This window comes from Pelodiscus sinensis, chromosome 10, assembly GCF_049634645.1.
Source record: "Pelodiscus sinensis isolate JC-2024 chromosome 10, ASM4963464v1, whole genome shotgun sequence".
Classification (NCBI taxonomy): Eukaryota; Metazoa; Chordata; order Testudines; family Trionychidae; genus Pelodiscus; species Pelodiscus sinensis.
Window position 1 is genome coordinate 54,459,138 of NC_134720.1, and position 21,773 is coordinate 54,480,910.

General features: G+C 43.1%; 1 protein-coding gene across 4 annotated transcripts in view; it reads left to right on the forward strand.

Annotated features, from left to right (window-relative positions):
• OPA1 (OPA1 mitochondrial dynamin like GTPase) overlaps positions 1 to 21,773 on the forward strand; it is an 87,995-nt gene that overhangs the window by 44,025 nt on the left and 22,197 nt on the right. For all 4 annotated transcript variants that reach the window (XM_075938291.1, XM_075938293.1, XM_075938292.1 and 1 more), the window contains 8 exons: positions 2,171 to 2,336; positions 2,867 to 3,019; positions 5,088 to 5,196; positions 5,814 to 5,893; positions 7,796 to 7,936; positions 9,471 to 9,587; positions 11,240 to 11,333; positions 12,958 to 13,068. In XM_075938291.1, the coding sequence (XP_075794406.1) occupies positions 2,171 to 2,336; positions 2,867 to 3,019; positions 5,088 to 5,196; positions 5,814 to 5,893; positions 7,796 to 7,936; positions 9,471 to 9,587; positions 11,240 to 11,333; positions 12,958 to 13,068 (971 nt within the window). The remainder of the gene's footprint in view (positions 1 to 2,170; positions 2,337 to 2,866; positions 3,020 to 5,087; positions 5,197 to 5,813; positions 5,894 to 7,795; positions 7,937 to 9,470; positions 9,588 to 11,239; positions 11,334 to 12,957; positions 13,069 to 21,773) is intronic.

A 21,773-nucleotide genomic window follows, 5' to 3' on the forward strand; every position in this document is an offset into this window, starting at 1 on the left:
GTACAGTAACTATTCAATTCCACGTTTATGCTATATGTTCCTCTTCCAAAAATGATAGTCCCAGGCGTGAACCTGAACATGCAAAAGCAAGGATGCTTTTACATTTTGATAATGGATCAACAGTTGGTCATGTTCTCACTAAGTGTGAATTTTTGTAATCCTTCTAATTTTCTTGATTCATGTACCACCAAGTGTGCTGAGGTAGCGCACATGTTTTCCATACACAATCTTGAAAATATTAATTTCTGTAATTTCTTTGAAAATCAGAGACTGGGGGTTGAAAGACAAGATAAGCCAACTTCAAGGCTAAGAATTAACGGTTCCTTTTGAGGTTTCCCTCTACACAGAGGAGTCCCTGGCTAACAGAGACACCATTCTACTTCTAACTGTCTTTTATCCAGTAAGACAGGAGAGCTAGGGGAAAGAGCATAGCCCAAACATTCCCACATTCTAGCTTCAGCCACTTTTGCACCCTCTGCCTCGGAAACTGCAGCTTGGTCACAGGTTAGAATCTGGGGCAATTGCAGTCCATTAAAGAAAACAATTCCCTCAAAACAGATCTCGGCTGTGACTGTTTTCTGTGCAGTACGTTCTTCTGGGTTCCTATTTTGGCCTAAGGTTTCAGAGCTCAGTGCATTCATTGCCTAATCTGACCCAGGTTCCTCTGTTCTACCCATTGTATCACATGTGTGAGAAGTACCAATATTGCTATACTTGTGATCTGTCAGATGCTAACATGTCACCACTATGATCCAATTTAATTATTAAAAAGTCTGCTGTTGGTGACAGGGAAACTGGCAACCTGGGCCATAAAAATATCCATGTGTTAGACACTGAGTACAGAATGATATGCAACAAGTGATCAGCACATGCAAAGTGATAGTGACGAGTTGCTGAGGACTGCATATTGTTCTAACGTGTTACACTTTCCATTGTGTCTTTTTAAGGTTGATTTGTTGATCTGATGAAACTGGCCTGACAATAAGGAAGCTTTTGAGATTGCATTTGCTCATAGTCAGAGGATCCAGCCTCGCTCTGTTACTCATTGTAAGGGACAAACACCTTCCCTGATGGTTCCAGCATCCTGGCCTAAGCAAAAGTATCATGCAATATCATCACTCTCAGTAGAGCTCTCCTTACTCCAGTAAAGGAGTTTGTGCTTTGTCGTTCACACTTACTGTGGTGTGAACAAAAGCTTTTCAGGAAACCATCATTTTTGCTAGAGACCATAGCCATTTTTATTTACTAATGGTAAATTTTCCAGAATTCTTTCTTGTTTTTTGAAGGTTCCTATGAATAGTTTTACAAGCTTTGAAAACATATTTAAACCAAAATCCTTTCCCAAATGTAAAGAATGGAGTGACTTCAGCCCCGTCTGTATTGATGTGGCAGGCAGACAGATTTGAAGTTACTACAGCTTGAGGAGAATAAAGATATTTAATAAAAGTACAGCAAAGGCCGACTTACTAGTATGCTAGTGAAATGGAAGGAGGTGGAGCGACACTTCTGAAAAGTTCCTCAGACATTCCTCTTGAGTTGGCATATCAGCTGGCCTTGAGCCTGCTGTGTCCTGAATATTTGAATGACAACGCTGTCCCCTTTAGCGCCTATTATGTGAAATTTTCCAAAATATTTTCATACAGTGTCCCTGTAGCTGTGTTAGTCCCAAGATGATATAGAAAAAGGTGGGTGAGGAGCTGAAGATGAACTCTGTCAGTGCCAAAGCTTGTCTTTCTCAACAACAGAAAAGGGTCTAATAAAAGTTGTCACCTCAATCACCTTGTCTCTCTAAAATGTTTTAAAACAGTATTTAAAAATGATTTGGGGGAGCTAAATCATCACTAATAAAGCCTGTGTTTTCTTTACTGTCTATACAATACAATTAGGAAAAATGGTTGTTCGGTCCATAGCAACATGAGAATCTAATATAACAAATGAACTGTGTCATATATTCATGATGACTCCTTAGCTAGTTTCATTATTCGTCAGGCCTCTGAACATTGGTAAAAGTTCCAGGCAGTTCATGGATAGGGGTTTGCGTTAGGAATAATGACAATACAAGAGGACATCTGTTTTGTTAGTTTATTAAAGTAGGTTAAGGTGGATTGGCCATATGGATTAGAGCTCTGTGGACTGGAAGTCATCAGAGATGTTCTACTTTTCAATTTAGGGAGGAGATTCTTCAGAAAACATTGTGGGAAAGAGTATCTACTCACGTGATTGAGAACATCTACCTGCCGGCAGCACAGACCACAAATTCAGGGACATTCAACACCACTGTGGACATCAAGCTGAAGCAGTGGACTGACAAACAACTGCCTAATAAAGCAGTAGAGGTTAGAATTTATTTGGTAGAATGCATTTTAGTTTTCTAATTAAAAATATCTCCTTGCTTTCATATTCACAACTCTTCATTTTTCTGTTGGCAAGCCTCCTGAAAGGAAGGTTAGGAATTAAAACTAAATGGCACCAGAAGAGCAGTTCTGATTGTTGTTCTGACAGCCGTGCTCCTGCCCATTCCAGCTAATCTGTAAGAGCTCAGAGCCACAAAACCACTGGAAACATTATTTGACTGTTCCACTAAATATTTTCCAATACAAATTCCTCTTAAGTGTCAAAGCTGGAAGCTAAATGTATCCATATTCCCCCAGTCCCACCTGAATAATTCATCTTTCTGTTCCTCTGTTGCCGCTAAGTGAGCAAAGTTTAGTGTTCCTTTCTCTGATATGTGAGCCACGGAAGCAGATCACTACATTCTCGTGTCTTGGTGAGCGAGTATTTGCATGCTTGCGAGATTGTGCTAGTCACTGCGATACATGCACAGCAATGGACTGCTCCAGAAGGAAACTTTCTGTTAATTTTCTAGGTGGCCTGGGAGACTCTGCAGGAAGAATTTTCTCTCTTCATGACAGAAAGGAAAGGAAAAGAGCATGATGACATCTTTGACAAACTGAAACAAGCTGTCAAAGAAGAAAGTATAAAACGACACAAGTGGAATGAGAGAGCAGAAGACAGCCTGGTACGGTGTGGTAGTCATTCGTGTGGCTGCCAAGCTATTGCCTTTGAACTCATTTTGATTTAAGAGGCATTGTTCGTTTTACTTGCATTTTTGTGTTAAATCATAAAACTGTTGGGAGAAGTTCTAGGGAATTGAATCTTTGCTTTTGAATGGCATGATGTGAATGAGTGGTTCTTTGGGGGGGGGGTTGTTTCATTTTATTTTTTATTATTTTGTATTTTATTTTACTTTATTTCATTTTAACCATACCTTTCATGGACAGGTACCTTCCCAGTACCCAATAATCTCACTGTTTGGTCCTCAGGTTTATTGAGGTTTTTTTTTCTTGTGCCCCACGACCCACTGGATGAAAATCACATAAATAAGTAAAATGAATGAATAATGTAAACTTAAGAGTGTAGTAAATAGTAGTTATGTGCCCCTCTGGTAGGCTGGGTCCATGATCCAGAGGGATTCCTGGCTGACAGTCGAATGTAGTTGTGTTGGTCCCAGGATACTAGAGAGATGAGATAAGGTGAGGAAATAATATCTTTTATCAGACCAACTTCTGTTGGGGGGAGTCAAGCTGAGCAGTGTGTTTCTTGTGTATATCTGTCTGATCAGCCTCAGTAAGGCAACCCAACAGACAGCTATAAACAAGAAACCCATTGATTCCCACACCTACCTTCATAGATACAGTAACCACCCCAAGCACACAAGCCTTCTGTTCTCTACACACCGGCACTTGGGTACCACAGAATATGCTCAAAGGAGAAAGTTTGGCATATGCACCGTCACCCGTTCAAAACCACCTGTGATGTATAAGGACTCTTCACTAGAGAAATCGATTGCACCGTGGAATGGGCCACTCAGATACTCTGAGGAAAATGCTTCAATACAGAAACAAAATGCCTCTGACCTCTCACCCCCAGCTGTCACCTACCACCTCTCACTGGAACGCATGTGAGGTATCCTCAAACAACTGCAGTCGTAATCAATGAAGATCCCAACCTGAACGGAATCTGCCTTGAAACAACCCCCTAGCCTCTCCAAACTCCTAATTAGAAGCAAGCTCCCCACAAACCTGGACAAACCAATTCAAAGCGGCACTAGACCCTGCCAGAACAAAGCAAAACCTGCAGCTAGATCTCTGCTGCTACAATGAACAACATTCTCCTCAAAACATCTTTCATGTTCTATGGATCCTAGACATACCTACCACAACACGTCCCAACAAGAGCTATGTCCTTGAAACTATGTCTTTTGCATGAACTCGCATAGAAAAATGATAAAAGACAAAAACGTCTTGTTACCTGTGGGTGAACACTTTTCCCAGTGGCACTCTCTAAATCACTCTAAATCTGACCTCTGTCCTCATACTTAAAGGAAGCCTGCACAGCATTTTCAAAACATGAGCCTGGTAACTAAATTCAGAACTTTGCTAGATACTAAAAATCATGGACTGAATAGAGGTGCTGGATTTATAGCTTATAACAACAATTTATAACTCACTAACAGCTCGCACTCACCCAGTTCCTTTCTTCCTGTGACCGGAAGGATGTTAATGGTCCAGTTCACCTTAATATGCCTTAATACTTAACCCAAACAATCTTTTCCACATTATATTTGGCTGTGACACCGAGCCTGTTTCCCAGACATGAAGAAAAACCTCTATGTTCAAAAGCCTGTGTGTCTCACCGATAGACGTTAGTTCAATAAAAGAGAGGTTACTGTACCCATCTTGTCTTTCTTCTACTTATCATTCCACATGTTTTGCCTTTTGTCAGAAACATAGGAGGCTGAATATCAAGACAAAGCAATGTTAGGTGATGTGCAGAAAGTTTGTCCTACTGGTGTACTACACAGAGTAAGTGCTATGTCCATGAAGATTTTCTGACTAGCACTTACTGCTAAAACGGAGTAGTTTTCAGAAATCACTTTTGAATGGGGCATGTTTTCATTGTAAGAAATATTGTTTTAAGTTTGACTTTTTGTTTGCCACTTTCAGTCTTTAAGGTAGGTTCTACATTTATTTTGCCAACTGAAAAGATGCTCTGTAAACCCTAATCTTGTTTGTCTGCATTGCCAGCGAGTGATACAGCACAATGCTTTGGAAGATCGGTCAATATCGGATAAACAGCAGTGGGATGCAGCTATTCACTTCATGGAGGAGACTCTCCAGAGTCGCCTCAAAGATAGTGAGTGTCATATTTTCTATTTGCTGACAGGGAAAAGCTTTCTGTGCAGGGCTGTGGGGGTGTTTAATTACAGTGGTGTTCGGTGTGGAGTACACATCAGACTCACTGATGATGCAATACTCGCACACTTAGAATTAATGAACGATAGATCTAAATCCCCTAGACAGCTTTGAAAATTTCAAACCTCATTTAAAAAGTGAATACGAGGAGTTAAAGTCCACTTTTTTTTATCATACTTAAGGTTTTAGCTTAAGAAGCAACTTTTCTAGTAGCATGTATTTTACTGAGGCTTAGTCGGCACTGGTGGAGAAAATCGACATAAGTTGCGCAATTCCAGCTACATCAGTTGCATAGCTAGAGTCGACATACCTGACGTTGATTATCGGGGCAGCCCCATAGCGGGAGGTCAATGGGAGAAATTCTCCCATCAACTTCCCTGACTCCTTGTGACTGCAAGGAGTACCACAGTCGATGGGGGCACCTTGAGCATTTGATTTAATGGGTGTTTAGTAGACCCTCTAAATCGAATTTGGAAGATTGATCGCCGGAGCATTGATCCTCTGGTAAGTATAAACAAGGCCTCTGAGTGATACCTAATATCTTGTTTCCTTTTCTAGCTGAATCTGTAATTGAAGACATGGTGGGCCCAGACTGGAAAAAGAGATGGTTCTACTGGGTAGGCCGCACTAAAGAACAGGTAAAAGCAAACAAATACTGGATGGCTTGCAGCTGCATACTCTTATGGGCATGGTGATTATTAGTGACTAAAGTTTAAAATTATGGGCCTGTGCACTCTGGTGCTATTGCACATGCCAAATAGGTGATTGTGTACACAGTTACATTTCCCAGTGATCATTTCTAAGCTTGTGTCAGCCCAGAGGACATTATTTCTCTTGGAGATCTGCCACGTGCATTAGATAAAAGATTATAAACTTACTTCCTTTCTACTTCATTGGAATTATGTGTTTTACTCTTCAGTTGTTACGCTGGATGTTTGCAGTAATGAGGAAAGTTCTATTCTTGGTAGATAAACCTATATGTAAGCAGGAGGTTAATTAATTTAGTCTTTTGCATCACACAGTGAAGTATTCCACCATGCCTAAATAATGTTGTTTCAGTAACAAACTACAGTTTTACATCTGGCCCGTGGATAGTTAATGTTGTCTAACACACTCTTCTAAGTTATGAGCAAGTGAGAAACTTTTTTCCATTAAATGTAATGTGTCTGTTGGGACTCAACTCCCCTTTGAGTAATCTTGAGAATATCTGTATACAATAGGTCCTCAAAGCTGTGAATACCAGCATTACAAACTGACCAGTCAACCACAACCTCATTTAGAACCAGAAGTATGTAATTAGACAGAACACACACCCTTCAAAAAAGAGGCCAGTACAGAACAATGCTGTGTAAAAACATTAACTAAAAAAAAAGAAAAGCAGCATTTTTCTTCTGAGTAGTAAAGTTTCAAAGCTGTCATAAATCAGTGTTCAGTTGTCAACTTTTTGCAAGACCAACCATAATGTTTTGTTTAGAGTTCTGAGCTTTTCAGGGTTGTGAAAAGCTTCCACTTCCTGGGAGTTTCATTCCCTGAGGTTCTGCTGTAGAAAGACCTTGGAGGGGGGGACCATGCTATAACATAGCACAGGCAGGAGACTGCATCGTGAATAATATTTAACAGCAGCAAGATCAAGATAAGAAAGAGTTTTGAAAATTTTCCTATTGGGTTGACAGAGTTCACGGATCCATTTTCTTTCCATGGCTTGCTTTCTCAGCATTCGATATTCAGGGTGACTCGAAAAAGGTTGGTTCTGTGAGAAGTTAAGACTGAATGTGGTACTTTGTCTAAGGAGCAGATAACAGGCTGTGAAATTACAGTGCAGCTGGGTGGAGTTTTCAATGCAGTCTTTAATTAAAACCTTTCTTGTCAAGCAATCTGCACTTCAGATGTTTTGTCCATATTGGCTGTGTCTAGACCAGCAAGTTTTTCCGCAAAATCATCTGCTTTTGCGGAAAAACTTGCTAGCTGTCTACACTGGCCTCTTGAATTTCCGCAAAAGCACTAACGATCTCATGTAAGATTGTCAGTGCTTTTGTGGAAATACTATGCTGCTCCCGTTCAGGCAAAAGTCTTTTTCCGAAAGACTTTTGCGCAAAAGGGCCAGTGTAGACAGCTGAGATTTCTTTTCCGTAAAAAAGCCCCGATCGTGAAAATGGCAATCGGGGCTTTTTTGCGGAAAAGCGCGTCTAGATTGGCACGGACGCTTTTCCGCAAAAAGTGCCAATCTAGACGCTCTGTTTCGAAAATGCTTTTAACGGAAAACTTTTCCGTTAAAAGCATTTTTGGAAAATCATGCCAGTCTAGACGTAGCGTGTGTGTGTGTGTGTGTGTGTGTGTGTGTGTGTGTGATATATTTATTATTACTACACATGCTCAAGGGTTAAGTCTAGTTAAGGGTTTCTTTAGTATGGCCTAATGGCATAGATATAGTATGCCGTGCAAACAGAGTGACAACTTCACACAAATGGTAGTGCTGGGAAATGACCAACTGCAAGTATTGTGGGAGTGTTTGTGTTTGAATTGAATCTCTTCTATTTAAGAATATTCGCAGTGAAACAAAAAATGAACTTGAGAAGATGATCAAATGCAATGAAGACCACGCAGCTTACCTTGCAAATGACGAGGTGACAACTGTCCGAAAGAACCTTGAAGCAAAAGGCGTAACAGTGGACCCGTGTTTGGTAAGATGCAACTTACTAGCAGAACATATGGAAGTATTTGTATGCTCTTCCAAGGTGTCCTAAAAATAACTATCTAAGTAACTAAACTTGGAATTCAGATGTTTCAAAATAAATGATTAAATGAATGTTTTCACGCAATACACACATTGTTGTAGGCCTTATTTGTTGGCTCAAATAACCGAAGTTCAGCAGTTCAGGGTGGAATCCGAATCTGCTATGCAGATATATTGCCTGTGACAAAAGCCCATATGGTAGCATGTCTGTCCCTAAATAGCATAGTCCATACAGTGTGTAGGGGAGGCAAATCTTCCACAGAGAACAGAGTAATAATTATATCTATTCTGAGTTATTTACAAAGACTCTGTGATTTGTATTTAATTGTATGTGCAGTTGCGTTTGACTGAAGTTCATGTTTTATGTCCATGAGGTGAAGTAGCCAAGGAGGTTGAAGTTCGCTCTGGCCAAAGGGAGCATGTTCTGTCCAAGGGCTGGGCCAGCAGGGTTAGCATCTTGTGGAAAAAGGTCAACAGTTCCAGTCATATAAAGTTCTTCAAGTCCTAGGCTCTTCATTTCATTAAACATTCAGCTTATAAAATTAGTTAAGTGAAATTTCAGATGTTGTCAGTATTAGGTACATGAACATTTTCTTCAGTGCTGTGTTGTTTGGTAGTAACTCTGGCCCCAATCCTGCACACACTTAAGCACATGCTTAACTTTACTACCATGAACACTCAAGCTAAGTACATAGTTGTAATACTTAACTATTATACAGCAGTTCCCATCAGAGGATCTCAAAGCACTTTACAGAAGAAAGTAGTGGCATTTTCCCCTGCTTAGAGTTGAGAGAAATTGAGGCAGAGAGGTCAAGTGACATGACTTGCCCAGGGCCCTCAGCTAGTCAGTGGCAGTCAGAACAGAATCCATTTCTTCAGAGTTCAAGCACAGTCCTTCATGTGCTAGAACACACTGCTGTGAGAAGAAACCAGAGTGTGTGCTGAAGAGTTTTCAAGATTTGGGGCTTAAAGAAATCTGCTCAAGGAAAGTTCTAAGTGTGAGCACTTCCTTCAGAAACCTAAGACCCACTCATATGCTTACCTGGCTAAACAGCAAGTTAACTAGCGTAGGTCATTCAGAGCGCTCGATCCATTGTGCTCAAATGAGTCTTTGCAGCGTATGATGTTACTTGCATTTAACTCAGAGTAACTGTGTGCCATTTAAACATGCAGACAGTGTCTGCACACAATCATGTTAAGCTTCTGGGAGGATGTTGCAGACTTTGTAGAGCAGAAATGTAAACATGCTATTTGACAGAATCCTTTTTAATGTTTGCTTTGGATTCAGTTAAGATGTTGATTATATGTAGCTTTCATTAATTTACTATCTGTTAACCGCATAACATTTGCACAATCCTTTTCCCTCAATGTTTAAATCAGTTCTGAACTTTTTTCTTGTGCTTGCGGATGAGATGTGCTTATTAAAATACATACAATATTAACCGGAGAATGCTTATGCAATTAATCCACTTTCTTCTTAGATTAAAGACACATGGCACCAAGTTTATAGAAGACATTTCTTGAAGACTGCTTTGAGCCACTGTAATCTGTGTCGAAGAGGTTTTTATTACTACCAAAGGCATTTTGTGGACTCTGAGGTAACTTAAGGAAAACAAGGGAATTTAGGGAATGCATACTGTTGCAATGTCTATTGAGACCTAGTCAAAAAGAAAGCAGCCATTTAAAATTAATCTTTTTTTATAAGCTTTTAAATATTCAATATGGTATTTATAATCCCAGCTCACTGCTTTAAATGGACAAAATTCCATGAGGTGGTAATTATATAAAACGCCCACTAGATGTCAGTAATCAACTAAGCATCTATTTACCTGATTCTCACTCTTCAGTGTGTTATGACAATTTAATGTTACAACTGTCCTGGTGGACTATTGGCATCTCGCTGGTATCCTCTTATTTCTACCCCCACCCCCACCCTCCTTCTCCAATTAAAGTCTTCTCTTCTTACTTCTAGATTTCAAAGCTGTAGTAGAAGAAAAGCCTTAATGCTAAGGAGAGTGGCTTTTCTGCAAAGAGGGTAGGAAAGTAATGTTGGAAAGAGAAGTAAGGGTTAATATTTGGCACAATAAAATGTGGGCCATGTGTAAGTAATTTTCATTTTTAACAATCCGCCACAGAGCTAACATTCAGACTTCCTCTGTTGAACCTTTTAGCGTATCAGGGGAACTGTCAGTATTTGTAAAAGAAACGCTAGAAGAAAGATGGTGATTTTTGCTCTGGTGCAGTGGTTTGGAAATCTATTTTTGATCCTGCTAATGGACATCATCCCTGGAGGTTGGAAATGGCTCAGCACGTTTCACAGATTTATACTCACAATTATGGGATGATAAAGCTGACAATATTTCGTCTGTTGAGAGAGCCACCTTTTGTAGCTTCATATATGGTTGGTATTTTAAACTGTGGGAGTTGGATGAGTGCAGTGCTGTCTGCAGAGGTACAAAAGGGAGGCTTGTTTTTAGGCTCTTTAATCAGTGTGCTGAAATAAAGGGAAAATTGCCAAAAAACGAAAACCGAAGAATCTCCCCGTGATTAATGGGAAAGAATCAATGTACACAGTCTGAAACCCTCCTTGTCCCTCCCATAGAAGCCTTTCTGCAGGACTGGTGTGGGCGGGGCAGTTGGCATAAGATGGGTTTCAGGGAGAAGCTGGGGAGTTGCCATCCACTGACACCAGGCTTAAAGGCAGCAAACCCAGCTGTAGTTGATATGTCAGCGTCCCTTCCATGTTCTACTCTCTTTGGCAATCCCTCTAAGACACTGGAGCTTCCAGTGGACCCGGGCTATCTCCTGCAACCACGTGTGCAACCCCTAACTCCTACATTGTCTTGGGAAGCTTTTGTCAGGCAGCAAGACAAAGTTTGGAGTTAGCCTGTCTCCGCCTTGTGGATCTGATCCAGCCGAGAGCACCATGTGCACAAACGCAGTTTGTATGTCGTGCCTGCAGGTCGCTTCCTCTGTGTCCCTTCACAACCTTTCTCTGGAGAAGGGTGAACAACTGCATGCCAGCAGGGGTAGGAGAAATATTTAACGAGGTCGAGAGCGGCCTTGGGCATAGGGATTTTGGCTGTTTTTTTGGTCATACACAGCCCATCTTAACTTGTGCGAAGACATGCAGAAAACATGTCTCTGCTACAGTCGCTGTTCTCGGGGTGTGTGTCAGAGCAATGTCACCGTTCTAGTGCAAGGGCTCCGCAGGGAAGGCAGCCAGCGCTAACACCTTCCTCTGTTCCAGCTCGAATGCAACGACGTGGTTCTGTTCTGGCGCATACAGCGAATGCTGGCGATTACAGCGAACACGCTGAGGCAACAACTCACTAACACTGAAGGTGAGGCTTGGCTCGACTGCCCTGTTTGCAGCACAGTGCTAATATTCTCTCCCGTCTGGATGCTACTGCCAGGTTCATTACGCTGCAAGGCTGGCTTTGGGCAAAGAGAGGTGTGAAACATTCAGTTGGCTTTCATGTTGGGAACGTGTTAAATATCATAAACCAGGGAAACAGCCAACCACCAACTAGTTTCCGGTGCTAACTCATTGTACGCTCCTCAAAAGGTTGAAGGTTGTTCCGAGCAAGCCCAGAGGATGCAGGAGGAAATGGGCACAAGGGGGTGTGGTATGAAAATGCTCAGCAAGGAACAGAGGGAGAATCATGACAAAGCCTGACTCTAGCCAGAGGAGATTCACAACTCTGAGTTATTTGGCTGCAGGGCAGAGTCTCCTGTCACCTAGATTCCTCTTGGGAAGGGCAATTGAAGGCTCATTGCCGAACGTGGCTGTTAGTTCTGATGTCAGGGCGTGTAGATGAGGCTGGAAAGCTGCACTGCCTTCGTCAGCTCTTGACCTCTCACTTCCTACATTTTTTTAATTGTATCCTTTGGTATATCTGGTCATGCCAATTTTCTTCCACTATTTGATCTGAGGAAGTGGGTCTGGCCCACGAAAGCTCATCATCTAATAAACCATCTTGTTAGTCTTTAAAGTGCTACATGGTCCTGGTTTTTGTTTCCTACACTGGACGTTCTCTCGGCTTCCCAAGCATCTGGTGGAGATTGTGCCCATGGAAAATGAAGGAGATGGCTCTACAGCCTGAAGAAATAGTGCAGGGAACATGAGACCCTCACCCCTCAGAACTTTTCTCCAACAGTTTGCCATTTAGTGGTTCTTTTGGCTCCTACGCTCCTGTTGGATGCCGAGATAACGTGATACCCAAGAATACTTTTGTCCGCCTTCACTACTTAAAGAGAGAGAGGCTTTTTTGAAGGGAAGGGGGGCATTTTACACATGGAGCACAAAATCCTCATGCTCTACAAGAGTCTTAACAGCCTTCCTTCCAGGAATCCAAGCTAGAGTCCCTTTACGCTTTTGTCCTGTGTATTTTAGAGACCATCTCTCGTTATGCTCCAAGCCAGACCTGGAGATCAGCTGAACTATTTGGAGAGGACAATTGGGAGATTTGTACATCTGGGGCTAGAGTGTCTCTGTGGACAGTGTTGATTTTTCAGGGCAAATGGCAGAGTTTATCTGTTTGCTCAGGCTTTTCCTGAGAGATTGGTTGAGTGTTTGGGAGTTCCTTAGTAGTGGTTGTCATGGTGTTAATTGATTAATGCACAAATGTGATTTTCTAGGGAAGACCAGAGTTTGTAGGTGTGTCTAGATATCGTATTTTAGACATTAAAAATTAAGTTCAATTAATAGCTTAATATCCAATACATAGGTTTTATTAAATCTAAGGCAAGATAAACTTGGAAACTTAATTAGTTGTTTAAATAATTGTGTGAACTCAGTCTGCCCAGACCATCATCCCCAAAACTTTAAAAGCGCAAAACACCAGGAATTTTCTTTCTTTTTTTCCATCCCATTCCAAAAAAAGAGGAATCTGCAAAAGAAAGCACATTTCTTTCATTTTAAACCCTGTCACACAATTCAGCACTCTTTTGCCCTGTGTTTTGCAGTCAGACGTTTGGAGAAGAATGTAAAGGAGGTGCTAGAGGACTTTGCTGAGGACAGCGACAAGAAGGTGAAGTTACTAACAGGCAAAAGGGTCCAGCTGGCAGAGGATCTCAGTGAGTAGCTGTTCTACGCGTACTTCACATACGCTGGGAAAGGAAATAGATAATGCACTGGCCCTTTCTTGCATGGAATTTGCCTGTTTGCTGACAATACTAAATGTTAATATAGATCCTGATCCTCGAGCTAGGTCTGGATCTTACCCAATATACGAACAACGCCATGCTATGCTGGAGGACTAGTGTGTTGCTCATTGTGGTGTCCTGATGAAAGTGAATGTTTGGATCCCACGTACATGTCTCCTTCAGGCTGTCGGGGTGGAAGGGTTAAGATCTGTTTCTTTCTGATCAGGGAACACAAGCTGCCTCTACTTGTAGGCCGCTTAATGCTTTCCATTGTAATAGATTCTTTCACCCCTTTCTGAAGCATTGTACAGTCAATGACTGCAGCAGGCATTTAAAATGTAGCCTGGGCATGGGCATGGTCCTCGCGTCAGGGAAGTGTCTTGTGCTGGCCTCGTGAAAAGCTGCTCAGAATTGGCCTACCTGTAAACCAACGAAAAGTGCCATTGCTCACCCAGCACAGATTGGTTTTTGGGGCATCACACCAAAATCCTTCATGTCATGAGCATGGTGCCCCTGTACCTCCTGTGACCTGCAAGCAGAGCAGAGCCTCCATGAGAGGAAAATGTACTGTGCAAAAAAAGCCTGATCACATAATTGAGGGCTATACAAGGGGTCCAAATTAAGGTCACAGGAGACAGTTGCAGGGGACCGTTGCTAAAGAAAAACATACATATACTAGGAAACAATACATTTTCCTAGTATATGTATTTCCTAACTTCAAAAACTGGACTTAGCGACTAAGTAATTGTCTTTTAGCATAGCGTTAGTGTAAGTAGTGAAGGCTATCCAGCGTAGCCTAGCATGTTCCTCAGCTTTCCCTCACTTAGCTAAGCCGTTCTAATCTCGTAGAAAGCTGCATCTCTCATTGCTGCTATATCTTCCTAGTATATGTATGTTTTTCTTTAGCAAAGGGTATGATAGCTAATGTTAACAATCCTATACGAAAACAAATTCCATGGCTAATAGGACATGCTGTTGACATCACCAGTTCATATGGTTACAGAGACAACCTGCAGTGTTGTCTTTAAATTAAAAGTGTAAACAAATTGGGGGGAGGAGTTCCCATAGAAGGTGTTGCTCTAGTATTTTGGGATTATTGTGAAGGAGAATTTTGGCTGTTGAAGTGGCTTAGTCCAGATCCTTAGTCTATTTCTTGATCTTAGTGTCTATGTGAAATAGGGAGCTGGAGCTGGTTGTTGATACAAAGTATCAGTATTGCTTCAGAAGCCCCACGTCAGCCCCACAATAATCTTACTATGTATTTTAGAAATGCGCATCTGTCCATTTATTCAAGATCTCCTCCTAAAAAGTAAGTGCTAGCGCCAGCGAATTTGGTATGCGGCTTCCTCTTATCATAACTTAAAGTAAGGTTTGGCTTGGTTGTACTTGGACAATGGGATGTGCCTGGAATGCGACTGTTTCTCATACAATGGAAAGGGAGGGTCTGATTGGTGGGATAGTTATGCAGCAGAATGGCCACAAGGGGCAGCCAGGGGCCAGAGATGGGGACTGGGACAACTATAACCCCACTGGGCCAGCAGGGGTGGAGAAAGGGACAGCTATCTTACACTTTCTGAAATACGTAGTAGATCGGGGTGTCTCTTTCTCCCTCAGCTGGGGGACATGGATCCCTCCCCTGGCTGCAGCAGCCATGGACAGGTGCAGTGAGAGGGGGCCGGGATTGTCCTCGCTTCCTGGGGCAGCCTGCATCCCAAACCCCTCATCCCCAGCCCTGCCCAAGAGCAATGATTTAAATGAAGAAAAAAACCAGACTTATTTGAGTTAAAGATTTCAGCAACACCGGGTAAATCTTTTATTAGTACCAGGTTTTACCTCTGTGCCTTCGAGCTGCTTAAAGAAAAACGAGAAGTAATCTGATATTTAAACTACAGGGTAGTATGAGTTTAAGGGAGAAATGATTTCCTTGATTGGTGAGAAGTGCTGTTCATTTTCTGTTGCTTAATATTGTGTTTTTAATACTCCTTTTGCTGCTTTGATGCCTATCCACTATTCTTCTTGTTTGCAAAAGCTTCGGATGACAGCATCATTCTCTGCTAGCATTGGTTTGTCCTTCAGTATTCAGTGCTGTATGGGTGATATCTTTTAGAACAGGGCTACTCAACTTTGGAAGCCCCGGGCGTCACAATGACACGGCACATGCCAAGGGCCCCAACGTAAGCGTGGTTGCATAGACATGCACGTTGATATGCAGATGTATGAAAATAGCTTCTTTCACACTGACGGGCATGAATACCAAGATTAAGCCTTAAACCAGGGCACCAGACCCGAACGCGGCCAGTGTGAGCCAGTCAGCACCTCTCAGGCTCTGCCCGCCAGGCTAAGCAGCCAGCACTTCCCACAATGCCCCAGTGCTCCTGGCACTTCCTCCCTGGGGGCTAGAAATGCCGACATCCTGTACTGTCTGTTCCAGCCAGCCCGTCTGCTTGCATCTTTCAATGCCCGCCCCACCTGGGAGACGCCTCGCCATTGTAGAGCGTGTTCCCAGTGGAGGCCATGTTCAAAGGATCCCACCTGCGGGCCGCGTGTTGAGCCCTGCGTAAACCCAAACCTCACCGTGGGCCGCAAATAAACGGGCTGTGGGCCGCATGTGGCCCCGTGAGCTGCGTGTTGAGTAGCCCTGTTTTAGAAATAATCAGTACGTGTGTAAAACAAATGCTTGGGAAGTTTGGTAAATTGGTGCTGCAAACGAGGAGAAAATTGAAGCCTTGAAGATGTGATGCTGGCAAAGATTCTTGTGTATTCCCTGGATTGAAACAAGATGACTATTGATGTTAGAAATATGACCTGGGAGGAAGCAGAGCCTGCTGTTAGAAACCAGGAGACACAGACTTGGGTCCTTTGGTCATGTGAGGAAGGAGATGGAAATAACTTTAAGTGATCATGGGAATGATGGTGGTGAGTCACTGCCGTAGGGAATGGCCAGTGAGGAGATGGAGAGGTGCTAGGCAGCTGCTAAGGGGGGGCTTTGGAAAATTCTGCTGTCACAAGTATTCAGAGATGAATTGGTGATTTTACTTACTTACCTAGTGCTGAGAAGTAAACGTAAGTTATAAAAGCTAAAAGTTGGACAATAAGACAACCTTGGAAGTGTTACTTGCCGTAGAATATTTCTAGACTGTTGTGGTTTCCAGTTGTGTTCGCTGAAGGACACGACCTTTGCTTCTTGCCACAAGGTATCTAAAGCAGAAAGCAAGACTTCCAGTGACAGTAGGATGACTTGTGACCACAGACATCTTGTATATGGGGCCCTGCCAAATTCATGAACCATTTGGGTCAATTTTACAGCCAGAGGGTGTAGTCCAATTCAAGTTAGTCCAGTTCACGATGTCAGATGTTTACACCTGATGTAACTGTGTTGGTCCCAACCAAAAATAGGCTGGGCGGGGGGGTGTCAAAGGCTTGCCATCCTCATTCCTACGCCACTGAGCTTCCTGTTGCTAGAGGACATTGCGGGGGTGGAGGTGGGTACAGTCTCTCCCAGCTGTTAGTCCTGGCCACTGGCAACTTACTGCATTGTGCCCTTGCCAGTTTAGGTACTCCCTGGGGAATGGGTGTCCCTACCCCAGCTGGAGGTGCAAGGGCCATTTGTCACACTCGGATTTAGGGATGTTACATTTAGATTAATTCTGCTAATCGAATAGTTGATGCAATTTGCATGGACTATTCAATTAGTCGGTTAGGGCATCTCCACCTTTGGAGGGCTATACTTCAGAGGTGAAAGCACTGCAGGGAGAACCCCTGCTGGCCCTGTGTTCCTTGCGGCATTTCAAATTGACAGCACCACATGGAGCCTGGGCTTAGCTGGGGACTCTGAGTCCCCAGCTGACCCCGGACTCCACACGGCGCTGCCGCTTTGACACTCCACGTGCAGCCCGGGGCCTCCGGTGGCGCTTTTTTTTTGGTTCTCTTAGTGTGTTTTTTAATTTGGGATATACATTAAGATTTCACTGTCTATGATACGCTTTTCATGGCTTTCACATTGGTAGGGCCCTACATACATGCTGTGAATTCAGTCCACGAATGTCAATGAGTCTCCAGTAGTTTATATTAATGAAATAAAATGTTTCAACAAAAAATGCCCAAGTCTGTTTCTTGCCAGTCCAGGCCGTAGCCAGAAGTATGGATTTTTTTTTTTTAACTAACTAATCCTCATCCAGTGCACAGTTCCAGTGAATCCTAGAGCTGGAAGAGACCTCAGAAGGTCATCAAGTCCAGCCCCCTGCTCTAGGCAGGACCAATCCCAATCTTGTCAAGCTGAGACGTAAACACCTCTAGGGATGGAGACTCTACTACTTCCCTAGGTAACCCATTCCAGTGCTTCACCACCCTCTTAGTGAAATAGTTTTTCCTAGAGGTCCAGGTTGGATATTCTCTCCACAACTTGAGCCCATGGCGCCTTTCTCCATCCTCTTTGGAACCTCCCTTCAGGAAGTTGAAGGCTGCTCTCAAATCCCCCCTCACTCTTCGCTTCTGCAGACTAAACAGACCCAACTCCCTCAGCCTCTCCTCGTAAGTCATATGCTCCAGCCCCCTAATCATTTTGGTTGCCCTCCGCTGGACCCTCTCCAATGCGTCCACATCCTTTTTGTAGTGGGGGGGCCCAGAACTGGACACAATACTCCAGATGAGGCCTCACCAGAGCCGAGTAAAGAGGAATAATCACATCTCTGGATCTGCTGGCAATGCTCCACTTAATGCAACCTAATATGTCATTAGACTTCTTGGCTACAAGGGCACACGGTTGGCTCATATCCAGCTTCTCCTCCACTGTAACCCCCAGGTCCTTTTCTGCAGAATGGCTGCTTAGCCAGTCGGTCCCCAGCCTGTACCAATGCTTGGGATTCTTTCTTCCCAAGTGCAGGACTCTGCACTTGTCCTTGTTGAACCTCATCAGATTTCTTGTGTCCCAATCCTCCAATTTGTCTAAGTCCCTCTGGACCCTATCTCTGCCCTCCAGTGTATCTACCGCTCCCCCTAGCTTAGTTTCATCCACAAACTTGCTGAGGATGCAATCCATCCCCTCGTCCAGATCATTAATAAAGATATTGAACAAAACCGGTCCTAGAACCGAACCTTGGGGCACTCCACTAGAAACCGACCGCCATCCTGACATCAAGCCATTGATCACTACCCGCTGGGCCCGGCCTTCTAGCCATCTTTCTATCCATCTTGCTGTCCATTTATCCAATCCACGTTCCCTTAACTTGCTGGCAAGAATATTGTGGGAGACCGTATCAAAAGCCTTGCTAAAGTCAATGTATATCACATCCACTGACTTTCCCACGTCCACAGAGCCAGCTAGCTCATCATAGAAGCTAATTAGATTGGTCAGGCACGACTTTCCCTTTGTGAATCCATGCTGACTATTCCTAATCACTTTCCTCTCTTCCAAGTGCCTCAAAATGGATTCCTTAAGGATCCCTTCCATGAATTTTCCAGGAACCGAGGTAAGACTAACCGGCCTATAGTTCCCTGGATCATCCTTCCCTTTTCTGAAGATGGGCACTACATTTGCCTTTTTCCAATCATCCGGGATTTCTCCCGATCTCCATGACTTTTCAAAGATAATGGCCAAAAGCTCCTCAATGACATTTGCCAACTCCCTCAGTACCCTCGGATGCATTAAGTCCGGACCCATGGATTTGTATACGTTTAGCTTTTCTAAATAGTTCCTAACCTGTTCTTTACCCACCAAGGGCTGTCCATCTTCATCCCATCTTGCGTCACTTAGCACATTAGTCCGAGAGCCCACCTTGTCCATGAATACAGAGGCAAAGATGATGTATGCTGACATTGTTCTGTTTTATTGTACCTTTGGGAAGATTTTAAAACCATCAGTGCTTGGCTCTGCAGTCCACTCAGAAACATATTCCTCGCTGTCCTGTGCGTGCTTTCCTTGCTAATTGGTACTAATGTTATGAGCAGATGGTTGAGAAGATTTCTTGGCTTTCTCTTTAGTGTACCGGGAATATTTGTCTTTGTTGCCATTTTCATACACGGGAGAGATCCTTTCTGATCTCACTGGGCACTGATGTCTCAATAAAACCTGCAAGTAATCTCCTCCTTAAGCATGAAATGGCAAACAGAACTGGACTACTTCAGGAAAGGAAATCTTCAGTAACAATCTGCACTCATTACATGTTTGGATTTTAATTTGCCAGTTGAGATTTAGCTTCCGACTTTGAAGCTCTCCTTGTAACGGAAGTCTAGGTTATTGAAATACCTTGGACATGTCAAGACTTGTTTCCTGATAACAAAAGTCTGGCGGTGTTGCTATGGTACATCACATTTTTAACACCGAAGCATTGAAAATGTTTGGTTTGTTTTTGCCCTGAAATGCCAACTGATGGCATGTTAAGTATTTGAGGTGAGGTGATACAGCCTCATAAGGAGACTGATGCATGTTTTTGTTGTACGTATTGTAAATCGTGGAATGGTGGTTTTATTATTATACGTATTTCAGTAATATCACTCTGGCCCTGAATCAAACAGTGTCACAGTAGCTTACTTTCCACATTTTATTGATGGCTATTCCAAAGCCTGTTCATGATGGATTCCTTCCACAGCTAAGCACAAACTGTAAAATACAGCCAATGTTGAAAGTTGTATTCAAGTTCTTTTGGGGGGAAGTGTAAGGGTGTGTGGGTGCATGTGCATGTCGGTATTATCATCATTCATTTCAGAGAAATGCAGAGCAGCCACCTTACTCTTTGTGATCGAAATAACACTAATTGTGGAACCAGAAACACCTGGAAAAGGGGGACAAAGCGGGGGGGAAAAGTAATTGACTGGAGAGAGTGTGATTTTTTTTTTAAATGTCTTGTCTACAGACCGACCTAGAAGCTTGACTTGTGTTACATTGAACAAAGCACAAATGATTTGCTACCAGAAAGCCACAGATTATTTATTACTTGTAAGGAACATTTAGCCATCCTCATTATCTTGCATAATATTTGCAGACAGGAGGAAGTTGCATGGATCACCTAAATGTCTTGTTCTCTTTCTAACTGGGCACTTCTAGTGCTTCTAGATTACAAACTTGGCAGTTGGTGGGACCTGCTGGCAACTCACTTGTCCCCTAACTCCTAGATGGGACCTTACCTGTGTTTTATAGCTTGAGTCGAAACACATCCAATTCTTTCATTTATCTGTAGGCTACTGTTGAAGTCCTGTCTGTGCTACAAAAATGCTTTGTAATTGAGTCCTCTGCCTTGTTGGTATTTGTAGTTCACATGGACCCCAGATGGAACAAGAGTAAGCTTCACTTGTGAAGCACAGGTTACAAAGCAACCCTTAACATCACACAGGACAGCTCCTTAAATCTGTACTTTATACGCGGAATCTACTAGCATCAGTACATAGGGGTGAGGATTAAAGTGGTAATGGTTTAAAATGTTGTACAAAGTAAATTTTGCATTCATAAAAGCAGCCTAAGTGCTCAGCTTACCATGAACACGACCTGTATCGTATATTGATAGCAACATAAAATCCATGCTAATGCCTAAGGCCGCATGCACAGAGAACAGTTTACAGTTCTAGTTCTAGTTCTATAGCCTGAGTTCTGCTGCTTAAATAAAGGAGAGCTGGCATACTGCTACCTGAATGGTTACAGCTTGGGAAAGGGCTCGTCTATGCATCACCTTGACTAGAATATGCTATCTTTGATTGTGTTTTACCTGTACATAATGATTTCTCCTGCATTTCTGCTTTCTTTGTGTTCGTTAATATAGTCCATGCTGCACACTTCAGGATATTGTTTCTCTGTTGGCCTTGTACATTCAAAGAGCTAGCAAATAGCTACTCAGAATGTTAAAGCGGTGGTTCTGCTAGTATGCATGTGCTTGTGCTGTTAGGGAGATAGTAGGTGGTTGGTTACTGGCTCCTCTTACCATCAAAAAGCTTTTCAGTGGCACCAATCACAGGGGTAAGCAATTGCTAATGGGCATGCTGCTTTGTGCAGGCTCTCAGACCTTTTGAGTGGGTCAATTAGAAGCACTGTATCTGGGCAGTGCTGTTATGCAGACCATTACTTTAGCACCTAGACTCTGTAGCTATATAGGAGATGAATGTGGTGGGAGTGGCTTTCATCGTACAGCAAAACTCTTCCCAACTGAGATGGTCTTTGCAGTTGAGTGTGTCAGTGCAATGGATCCCAGAAATATCTGTCTGTGTGAAGAGTTCCACTCCGACTGACTTCTTCTAGGTTTGACATCAGGAAAAACTTCCTGCCTGTCCAGGTGGTGAAGCACTGGAATAAATGGCCTGGGGGTTGTGGAATCGCCATCACTGGAGATTTTTCAGAGTTGCTGAGCAGCTTTCTAACACAAGGTGGCAACATCCGGCCTTTGAGGCGGCACTTGGAAGGATCAGCAGGCAGGCGCTGTGCCTTGCCAGGCCTCCCACCTATGGTTACTGTGCTTTACTCTTTGAACCCTAAGCATCATCCAGGCACCGAGCGTTTGTTTCTTGGCAGCCCGGGCAATGAGCATGTGTTGCTCAGATGTTGGGTGGTTTTCTTTGGGAGGATACAGCACTTGTCTGGGCATGCCTCTTATTTTCCGTGCTCTTGCTCTTTCTTCCTCAGCACTTTGCACTGCTCAACTGGTGGTGAAGCT